Genomic DNA, 11,553 nt, shown 5'->3' on the forward strand with positions numbered 1-11,553 from the left:
TGCATTGTTTGGCTGGTAGATATAAAATTCAAAACCCATAAATATGCTTGATTTAAAGTATTTGGTCTATATGATTCTCCAAGTTCCAAAAATCTTGGGCAATTGTATTACATATTGTTAGACTTTCCCACTTTCATTACACGGATTAATAAAAAATAATAAAATGCAAAATTGAAACTAAAAAAGCAATAAGCATAAAGTAGGATGGAAAAAGGGACGTGTGACATTTAATCATAATTCAGCACCTATGCATGACCAAAAGTTGAAGTCATTACTTCAAAAATACATGAACAGCAATTGTGCCTTTCCAAAATAACCACCGTTTAAAACAAACTTGAGCTTCCAAAAGGTCTTGTCACCTATTACATCCCAAACAAGCCACCTAAACATTTTAAACACTTTCACGGTGCCTTCCAGATTGCAACCTATTTCCAAATTCGCAATGTTAACCTGCACCAGAAAAATCACATATTAACAAGCCAAATTCAAGCAAAAAATTAAATGCAAGCATTTTTAGAATTGAATTACAGGACTTTTGTCAAGAAGACAAATTGCCACATAGAGCAAGGAAAACACATACCATTACTCCTTTTAAACAAAAATAAGCCTAGCTTCAAAAATATTTTATCATCTACCACATCCAAAACTAGCCAAACTACAACAACAATTCAAGCTCAAGTGGCTCCTTCTAGATTGCACAGCCTATTTCCATCCAAAATCTCCAAAATAAACCTGCAAAACAAAAATTTAATGTAAGAGATTTTCCACATAATGAAATTTTTTACTAAAACCATTGTGCCTCAACTGCATTTCTCAGCACTAAAACTTCCCATGTATTTGGCTACCCATATATTGCTTTCCAAAATCACATATAACTTGCATCACATCCATTCATCATTTTGTCATAGTGTATTACTAGAAATAACAGAGAACTGACTCTATGCATTCATATTAATTGAGATTCGTACTAACATCATCACACAGAAGCACAAATTGGTGACATCACCAATAAATTGTTTGAAAGAATGATGATACAATGATGGAAAGTCATTATTATTGCTGAAAGATGTCATGCATGCTCATGCACTTGTCCACCTACCAAGCTGCATGCATACATGCAGGAGTTTTTTTTTTTTTTTGGGGATGGGGGGCGAGGGGTGTTTGGATTTTGGGGCTTTGGATTGTGAGAAGAGAAGCTACATCTGCAACTAGTCATGGAAACGGCTGACAGAAACACAAGCTGTAAAAACTGGAGAGTTCCAAAGAAGTTGTTGGAAACACGGCTAGAAACAGAGGAAAAACAGAGCAGCGATATCACTTCAAGAAAGCAGTGCTATTATGGCACCATACCAATTCCTCACCCAGCTCAGTGTGTGAAACAGCTAAAGAAATGTTCAAATTAAGTCGAGAGAGAGAGAGAAAAAAGAAGTCCTGTTTTTCACACAAGATAATGCTAATTAAAATGCCACAACTGATTCATTGAAAGGACTAGCAGCATTTGTCCATTGCTCTAACACTGAAGACGTTGAAGCTGTTGGCTCCCCCATTTGATCAATTACACTCCCTATCTTTTAAAGAGTGAACATGGAATCATGGCCAAGAAAACTCAGCAAGATTGCTCTGGGATTAACTTGGCATCAATCTATTACTATAAAATTCAAGACCCTCATGGACATTGATTATTGTAAGAAAGCCTTTTACGTTCCCCTTCTGTCGCTTCCCCAACCAACCGCCCATTCAGAGGAGAAAGAGCGGAAGCAGTGGCGGCGCCGGAGGCAAGAAAAATGGCGGACAAGGTGGTGACTATTCGTACTAGGAAGTTCATGACCAATCGTCTTCTTTCCAGAAAACAATTCGTCATTGATGTTCTGCATCCTCGAAGGCCTAATGTTTCCAAGGCTGAGTTGAAGGAGAAATTGGCTAGGATGTATGATGTCAAGGACCCAAATGCCATCTTTGTTTTCAAGTCCAGGACGCATTTCGGAGGTGGCAAATCAACCAGGTTTGGATAGATGTATGGTTCTGTAGAGAATGCTAAGAAATCCTGAGAGTTCTAGGCCTTGTCAAATTTTTATAGAGAAAAACAAAAATGTTTTTGCAGCAGAGTTATTTTCTCATTTGTTACTTTGAATTGTGTCTTTGTTCCTTTGAAACTAAGCCTTGAGATTAATGTCGTTGTGTAAAGTACTGATAGTCAAATTCGTCATGCCTTCTGCATCTAAGTTCAGCCAACTTGAAGGACCACAAACATACACAGATTGACAAAAGATCCTATAATCAACAAGGTATGCACCAGAACAAATGCAATTTCAATCCAAATACTGGTTGGCAATGAATTACTGGGTGAATGTAATCAACTAGAAAATCTACATATCTTCTCATTTTTCATGTTCCGATTAGTGCTATTCAATACTCATTTTAGTAGTGCGCTATTCTAAATCTTGAAGATATCATTGGATGTTACTAGTAAAACAAAACTACTATTACTCAAAATGACATCTCTGAGGACTGGAATTTTTTATTTCTATGCTTTCAGTAGTTGAAGAATAATGGCCTTTACTAACGATAAGGCCAAACCTATAAATTGTCCAAAAGGACAATAGCTAATGATACGAAAGTATTGTTATCTTCTATGATATAGCAGACCATAATTTAACCACTTATCAACAAAAGCATACCATGTTAAAGACACAACTCCTATACAAGTTAAGAAGGATTAGGGATATAAAATCATACAAGCAAAAAAAGGTTACAAAGGTAATGAACATGGTTCTACCATAAAGAAGCACAAAACAAGAATCCTGACTTGTTGAACATGCCAAATGTGTTAAAAGAAGTGAATAACTCAAATATTATAAACATGAACACGGAGGATGATAGGTAGCAAAGAAAACTCAATCAGATTCGCATGGTAGCAATCGATTATTAAATTCAAGAGGACCACATAGACACAATTAGTAACCGCAATAAAAATAACAAGTAAAGTTTTACATATCTAACCTTGATCTTAAAATAGAAGAAGAAAAAGCGCACCTGATTACAAATTGTTAGAGAGAGAATTCAGAGAAATTAAAAGGGAAAGAGAATGAAATCAACGAACTTGGTGGCATTTATCTTCCCGCATCTGCACTTTACTCTTCTGTTTCTTCTTTTTCTTTTCCTTTTTCAAAGGCCTCTTAACTCTTAAAACTACAACGTTTGGTTGTATTTTTATTTTAGCAAGAATAGAACCACTTCTTGCTATTGGTCAAGTACAGATCGGCGAGAACCTGTCCTCACCAAGTGCGGTACATCAGCGTGGAACTGCATGAATTCTCACGAGTACCAAAAAGCCTTGGCGCCACTATGACTACAATTTGGAGGGAAGCTTCCCGCCTTTCTTTTTGGCAAGGATGTTAAGCGAGGAAAGTCATAGTGCTAGCAAAAGTCAAGCTGTCTCCAACATTTGGTGAGGATATGCTCTGTTCCTCGTCATCCACACATTAATAGCGTTGACTTGTCTGCTCCTCGTAAAAAATTTTGTAGCCAATTCCCTTCTTTGTTGTAGTGTCATGTGCAGATATGTGGCGCCCTCGTAATCCTGAGTTTCAATGATAAGTGCGTAGTAATAACCTCCATCACCGATCCACGTGGATCCCCCAACCACGGCGACGAAAAGCAGCTGTCCGTGGTGACATTGTTCCACCACAAATTGTCCGATCTGGATCACGTGAGGGTCAGCCGGCTTCACTGATGTCAGTCTGTAAATCCCAAACATTTTTTCCAGTAAGAAAACGCAAAACAACTGAGTTCCCAAAATCAATTAGAATCCTTCAAATAAACAAACGACCAGAAATTAAATCCAACCAATTAATAAGAAACTACATCACTCGGAAGAAGCTTAATGAAACAATGCAAGGGACAGCCTACCCACAGATGCGTGTAGACAGCTAGAAACATAAAATATTGCTTAAGAAAATTCAAGAATGTTGGAAATTGCTTTACTTTGCAACTCCTTGTACTCTTCCAAACGTTTCTGTACAAGTTGTTTATGAGTTGATTCTCAAAACCACACACAAACTTGAAAAAGAAAGAAATCTAGGTCTAGCTAGGCATACAATCACTATTCACCTTTCCAGTGCCAATAGCAGATTTGGCTGCAGCCATTTTTTCCTTAAAGAGCTAGCTAGCTAATTAATAAGGATGAAAATCGATATTTGTGGTAATGTCGGACCTAATCACCAAAATCTTGGCCCACCAGCATGGAACATGTTTTTACACGTCCGTGATGAGGTCAGTGTGAAAATATACACCAACATCACCTAATTACTATAGCTAGGCCTACATTTTTCTGTTATTGTTTTATCATCATTCAAACCTTTGACTTCATTTGAAGGCTAGTACAGGAGCAGGTGACATTGCATGTTGTATGTATCACTTTAGTAGCAACTACTCACTAAATTCTTTTTTCTTAGATTAGTAAAATTAAAAAGTTGATTATTTGAAGTGTTGTAATACTATCAAACTTCTCCCCCAAGAAGACAAAAGACACTATCATACTATGTTTAGCCCTGTTAATTGTCAATTTTAGTGAAAGATTTAGAAAAGCAATAGCCAAATAATTTAGATTAGAGAAACATGACTAACATCACGAGTATGCTTAGTAGGTATCTATAAAGAAAGACAATAATTACTTAGTTTGGGAATAAATGGTTCGCACATTGATGTGTTACTTTCAATGATGATGAATTAAATATGATTTCTTGTACATATTCTCTTTGAAATTAAGTTGGAATATGGTAGAGATGAATGTGATTTACCAAAGAAAAATCCAAACTTTATTTAAGAGGTCGGAGAGAAATTTCTATTTGGTATATTTATGAGCTTGCCCATACCTAGTATTAGAAAAAGAAGAATGAGTACTTAAACAGTTAAACCTATACTCCTGAATTAAGCGCAGACTTGGGGTATGAATTAAATTAATTTATGGTTAACTTCCAAGTCAAGGATAGTTGTATAGTGACCAAGCCACAAATTGATCTTAAGACAATTTCAGAGTTCTTTATTAAAACATAAAACTTACAGAGGCCCTCCATAATTATAAACTTGAAGCAACGTGCAGAAACCTATTTTGGTTTAACAAAGTTGAACCATGAGTGAAACAACAAACCCAATGAGCTGAACAATCACGAACAATTTGCTCCATGGCACTAATCAAACTCCTTTCCTCTTTGGCCCTTTCATCTTGTCCTAGCTTGATGAAAGAAGCTTTCCTTCCAAGAATGATGAGAACATAGCGAGTGAGCGGGCAGGCTTATAGCTGGGAGCGAACAATCCAGCTCCTTTAAGAGTCACAAATGTTAAGTTCTCATATTCCACCACAAATCCTGCAACCTAATCATTTTCAATTTAGAACAGATTCAATTAATACTAGTATCAAGAGGAAGTGAATGACTTGAATAAATACAATATATTTGAACCTCACTTTTGTTTTACCTCGCCTTGGGAGTACCAAGGGGCTTTCACGGCTACCCCTAGCTTCTTTATGGCATACCAAGTTGCCGTCACGGGTATAAAGCTATTTGTATCTCCACTGGAATTCATCAAAATTGTTGCAATGTCTTAGTTAACACAATAGATGGACAAAGGCAGATTGTCGTAAATGCTAGCTTTTCCACAACCACAAATTCATCACTTAGTTACCTATACATCCATACGTTAATGCCACCTGCCATTAGCTCCCTAATGGTAGGTAAAGCTGTTAAATCAATCGAGTAACTCGAAAGCTCGTTAGAGCTCGACTCGTTAAGGCTCGAACTCGGCTTGTTAATTTGGTTAACGAGTCGAGCTCGAACTCGAAACATGCTCGTTTAGTTAACGAGCTGAGTAAACTCGGCTCGTTTGATACTCGAGTAGCTCGTTAGAGCTCGTTAATGAAGGGCATATTTGTTATTTTAGAAATCAAAATTATAAAAATTAAAAATTATAGATTTTTATTAAGGTTAATTTGCACGAACTCGAGCTTGAGCTCGAGCTCGTGAAGCTCGACTCATTTGTGATAAACGAGTCGAGCTCGAGTTCGAACTCGAGCCACATGTACATTTAACGAGCCGAGTTCGAGCACATTTTAAAGCTCTTTTTCCTAACGAGCTCAAGTCGAGCTCGGCTCGAATTAAACTCGAGTCGAGCTCGGCAGCCAAATACTCGGCTCGATTAACAGCTCTAATGGTAGGTAAAACTGTATCTGGACTATCGGTCCAATTAATGAATCTGCTATATATGGATATCCATGCCACAGAACGATGATAGTTATGTACGGTCACAAAAAATATACTTCAAATATTGATATGAAATAGTGTAATAGCAATGGCACGATAGCATACGTACCTCCAGTAACCCATAAGTCCAATTCAGGATTGTTTAGGTAGGATAACGCATAATCATCCGCGCATGGATCTTCACCGTATATCTATTTCAATCAACGGAAACATTGCAAATTACTGTAAGTAATTTGGCTTTTCATTCAGATGAGAATAAAAGGGTAACATATCATGTATGAAGAGTAGAATTGTACCCAAGGAGCATTGGAAGTAGAAGAGCACACTGGAGCATATATGTTGTAGCGATTGATGTTTCCCATTGCCTTCACCGCTTGTTCGGCGTACTTATTACAAGTGCAATTTGAAACTAAACCGTGATATATTTCATCAGATATTGGGCTATGTGACCTCAAAAAATCATATAGTCCCTTGCTTTGTGTTTCTGTATCCACAATAGCATTTCCCATCTGAAAATAACAAGACAGCATCATCATTAGATGTAAAACATATTGATGTTTGAACAGCACATATAATGTAGCCAATAAAGGAAAAAAAATAAAAGAAACAAAACTTACTTTTCAAGTTAATCACCGTTTGGTTCGTTATTTTGTTGTTATGGAGGATAAGATAAGCAAGTTCAGGTACGAAAAAGCCAGCATAAGCTTCTTCAGCTATGTAAAAGTCTCTGCTTTTGTAGTCAGAGAATCTTTCCAACCAATTTATTAGGAATGTGTAAGAATCTTTTGCCGTTTGTTTATCTCCAATAGTGTAATCAGATGACGTGTTTGAGTAAGAAAATCCAGCAGCTGCCGGTGATTTCAAGTAAAGTATGTTTGCCACTGCATTCAAACATGATAAATCTCGAGAGCTCATTATAAAATTGTATGGATTCGCTTGTACCTTTATTCCAGGCATATTCATTGTGCCATAGTGTTTTGTTATCTTTACTAACTCGAAATGGTCCTTGTCCACTCATTGCTCCAACACCCAGAGAAGAGCAGCCAAGCCCTGCCATCACCCATTTAAGGGATTTTTTCCAAGTTACGCACATCCAGAATGCTTAATAGGTTAGGAAAAATAAATAGGACATATACCTTGGTTTAACCACAGCACAAGAGGCTTGCTAGAAGGGTTTTCGGACTCCGAAATATAGTAAAAGAGAGCTCGACCAACCGTAGGATCAACAGTGACATACCCTGAATATTGATCAAACTTTACTCCTTTTGGTTCCCCTGGCAATGCGATGATTTTGTTGGCTGCTTTAAACCCCTCTTGAGGACCAATATATACTGGCGAATACTGATGAGCTGAATCCTCATCAATTATGTAATTGTTTGATCTGTTTAAGCTCTCAGGGAGGAGGAATTTTCGAAGGGTCTCGTATTTTTCTCCCTCGTAACATTTTACAAATGAAACTTGGCTTATGAGGGTAAGAAATATGACTAATGCGCCTTTCATCATTGACACGTTGAACTATAAAGTGATTGTTGTATGAATCAATCCATTAGCATTCTATTTATAGTTTGGGAAACCAATGTTTAATCTATAGTTCTATGTATTTGTTGGTTTCTTCGTGATAAATTTACCTTGGCATTAATAAATGGCATTTTCTAGACGGGAGAAAATTCTGTCTTCCCGGTGTATTGTGACTTGATTTGGCTTTTGCGTAAACAAGCAGTAACAACATTAATTTTTCTCAAGCCAAAATTAAAGGATTTTGACATCTTACCAGAGACATAAAAGAAGGCTATCATGCATTGTTTTTAAATCGAGCCAGATTGACCGGTTTGACTGGTTAAACCATGAATAAGAGGTAATTTCTTGATTACCTCTATCCATGAAGCTTTGGATGTAATAACCATCCATTGCCGATCTTCCATTTCTCGTACATTGTTCGCTCACATTTCCTACTCTCCTTGAATCCCTAAACATGCTTTAAAAGTAACTTAAAAACAAGTTTAGTCAAAAAGAATAGATGACTCGACACATATAAAAATAAGATACTAAACACAAAATAAAAGACTCAACAAGAAACTAAACACAACAAAAGGACACTAAACACAAGAAAATCAAGAAAATCAAGAAAAAATGTCTAAATTAATAAGGTTGTTCTTAACACCGACATTGACAAAATCTTCCCCGATAACGGCGCTAAAAACTTGACGAGCGTAGGGTATACATATAACAATTAGTTCATCCACAGTCAAATTTTACATTTATAACATTTTAAATACCCCACATGCGATTTTTTGCAAGTATATGAGTTGAGATCGAGTATAGGGTATTAAAGGTCAAACCCACAGGGAAGAGTTTCAATTACCAGTGGTTTTCGAACTTCTTTATTATTTAGACTATCACCAGTGCAAGAAATTAAATCTACACTATAAAAGTAACAAAAATACAATAGAAAACTCCTAGAAATATGGAATTTCTTACTATTCTTGCAAGTGAAGTTACCGGTTAAGTGAATGCTATTATCTTGACTAGTTATGGTGTAATTTCCTCATGTATGTGAAACCTACTCTCGTAGTAAACACTACTACAAAAAGCACCTTTAGTCACACACTTAATATGACATTTTCCTAAAAGTGTCACAACAGCAAGTTAATGTAACATGCAGTAAGGAACGTCATTAAAGTGACAAAGAAAATGACCAGTACGACATCGTATCACTCTAACTTATCCAAATAGAAGTAAAAAATGAAAAACAAAAACGGCAAAGAGAATGGCGCTACACTTCGGCGCCATTTTTTTGGGGGAAATATTCTAACTACTCCAATGAATCCAATGTACTTTACTCTTTTTTCATCCGAGTGCTCTCTCCTAAAACCCTCAATCAAATAAACTCTCTGTAAAAAACCTAAATCCTTCGCCCCTCTCACCACCGAATCCCTTGTTTCTTTCTCTTTCTTCCACCCGATTTTTAACTCTCTCCAATTTGAAGACAAACAGGTAAACCTTTAAGAAGGTAGCTTAATCAACAACATCATGGAGTTTTTAGCATGGAGTTTGAACGGGAATTGGTATCTGGGTTTTTAGCAACAGTGGAGCTACGGTGTTCGTTGAAAATTGCCATCTGAAGGAAGATTACTACCAGGTAACCTATACATTTGCAACAAAATTGATAGCTTTTTTTTTATTACTTTATTTCTTCTCCGGGAACGCATGGGAAATGGGGTAGGAGCAAGGTGGGTGACAGAGGGTTAAGGATTTGGGGAAGACGAAATGGCAGGAAGAGTAGATGTGGATGGGAAAATTGTAGGGAAACAAAACTGGCCTTTCAATTCGTCTGATACACTATTTCGTATGTTTATTCGGAAATTTTCTGATATCGTTCTGCATTGTGGAGTTGGTAAGCGACGGTTTCTTCAGTTATGGTGATTTTCAGGTTTTCTGGTTTCTTATCTTTTGTTTATGTTTTTTCTGTTGCAAAGAAGCATAACAGCTCTCCAAGAGTACTTAGACATAGTGTCATACAGTAAAACTTAAGATGGTAGCTTTTTTGAATTTGTCTTAAAGATCCAAATGATTCCTCATTTTGAAGGACAGCATCCGATGTCTAGCTGCTCCATTTGACAACTAAATTTTGTATCTAGGATGCTTTTACTTCTGATATTGCTGTTCCTTTCTTGCATAAGGAAAATTCAGGTAAGACGGAATCTAAATTTTGTAAATGAGTGCTTTTACCTTGAATTGTGAGTAATACTAATTCTGCAACAGCAGCGTATGTGAAATTGGGTTAATTGGGGATGAATAAAAGGGGATGTTATGGATGAATTAATCAAACTGACCCAAAAAAAAAAGAACAGAATAAAAAGGAAGATTCAAATTCCATGTGACAACCTTTATAGCTGTCCTTGTGGTGCAACCTTTATAGTTAATAAGATTATTGTGATGAATGTAACCACCAACCACTTGCTTTCATTTTGCAAAATCTCCTCTTCCTACCATTTGCTAATGTGTACATCTCCGACCACAAAATGACTTTTGGCAGCAATAACACCTGTCAAGTGAATCCCTGTCCTTCATTACTATGGATTTTACAGTTCTGTTCTGCTGGTTCTGCCGTTGGAAACTTCCCCGAGAATTTCATCACCCATCTTTCACATCATGCTTCAAAACCCACACACTTCTCCTCCTTTGGAAGGAAACATTGATTCCAATGTACTGTAAACATCTAAATCCCTTCTGCCAGTGCGTTGCTCTTACACAGATCACCTGTTTGCTGTCTTCTTCTTTGACACAGGTTGTATGACTTGGAATTTTTCCTCCCACAAATATTTGCTTTTGCTTCCGAATGAAAAGGCAACAAAAGGCATTCCTCATGTCAGGATACTGTTGAAGGATATGTTTATTTTAACTAAGAATGCATGTAGTCCTTTTCTGCTTAAGAAAGGAAAAAATTTTGTTTCGAAATTTTTTGATCCTTCAACTCACTGAAATTAGAAAAAAAAAGCAATTAATTGAGAGATTGATCTATGCTGAAGGGGCTCAAAGTAAACAATACACACTCTTCGTGCTCTCCGCTACTTCGTTCCTTTCCCAATTTTCCTTCCTTCTTTTCCTCTCTTCAGATCCATTTTTCTCTCTTGATCCAGCCATGGCCTCAATTATAGGATCCTTCACCTCCCTCTCTTGCTCACTCATGCCTAACCAGGCAGTCAACAGGGTCTCTAAATTGGGCTCTAGTATGTGGCGGACGCAATATGGCAGAATTAACAGAGTTTTTCAGTGTGTCTTGTTTTGCCCACATAATATTTGTTGTGGGGAAACCCCACTTACCTAGTACCAGAATCATCCAGTTGGAATGGTATCACTGTTTTGAAAAAAAAAATCATGAAATGTATCATTTTGAATTTACTCATTTCCAATCTCATAGGCTACCTTTTGAGAACTAATAACTCGTTAAACTCAATTATAAGATTGTACTAATAGCAGTGAGGATTCTAAGGAGTCACTTTTTAAATTTTATTTCTAATTATTAACAGTTTCACTTTAGCATGGAGTGTGAGGTGGTGAAAGGGTAAAATTTTTAGGCCATATGGTAGGTATATATAAGACACTTTTACTGCACGTATACAAATGTCCGTTTACCCTTTATTGATTAATATGCCTGGGTGAAGATTCAGTAGGAGCATGTTATAGCATGGCAAGTGCGCAAATGAATTGTAGTTGTTCACTCTATTTCTTCCAAGTTTCATTTTTTTCAGTTTTTGAATTGGAAGATTAGCTTTCCTTTTTTGTAAGTTCAGGC

At 36.8% G+C, this 11,553-nt stretch overlaps 1 protein-coding gene and 1 long non-coding RNA gene across 2 annotated transcripts; both read right to left on the reverse strand.

Annotated features, from left to right (window-relative positions):
* Positions 1–217: 217 nt before the first annotated feature.
* Positions 218–3,374, reverse strand: LOC113765739. The gene is made up of 3 exons (XR_003467773.1): positions 3,034–3,374; positions 581–732; positions 218–450 (listed from the first exon to the last, which is right to left on the reverse strand). It is a non-coding gene; the product is annotated as an uncharacterized LOC113765739 (long non-coding RNA).
* A 1,855-nt stretch (positions 3,375–5,229) lies between these two features.
* Positions 5,230–7,760, reverse strand: LOC113766027 (serine carboxypeptidase II-3-like). The gene is made up of 8 exons (XM_027310256.1): positions 7,394–7,760; positions 7,200–7,307; positions 6,872–7,138; positions 6,554–6,771; positions 6,367–6,448; positions 5,683–5,827; positions 5,476–5,572; positions 5,230–5,373 (listed from the first exon to the last, which is right to left on the reverse strand). Exons 1-8 carry the CDS (start codon positions 7,758–7,760, stop codon positions 5,230–5,232), a joined length of 1,428 nt encoding a protein of 475 aa, XP_027166057.1.
* Positions 7,761–11,553: the final 3,793 nt, after the last annotated feature.

The sequence above is a fragment of the Coffea eugenioides genome, chromosome 3 (assembly GCF_003713205.1).
Source record: "Coffea eugenioides isolate CCC68of chromosome 3, Ceug_1.0, whole genome shotgun sequence".
NCBI classification, from domain to species: domain Eukaryota; kingdom Viridiplantae; phylum Streptophyta; class Magnoliopsida; order Gentianales; family Rubiaceae; genus Coffea; species Coffea eugenioides.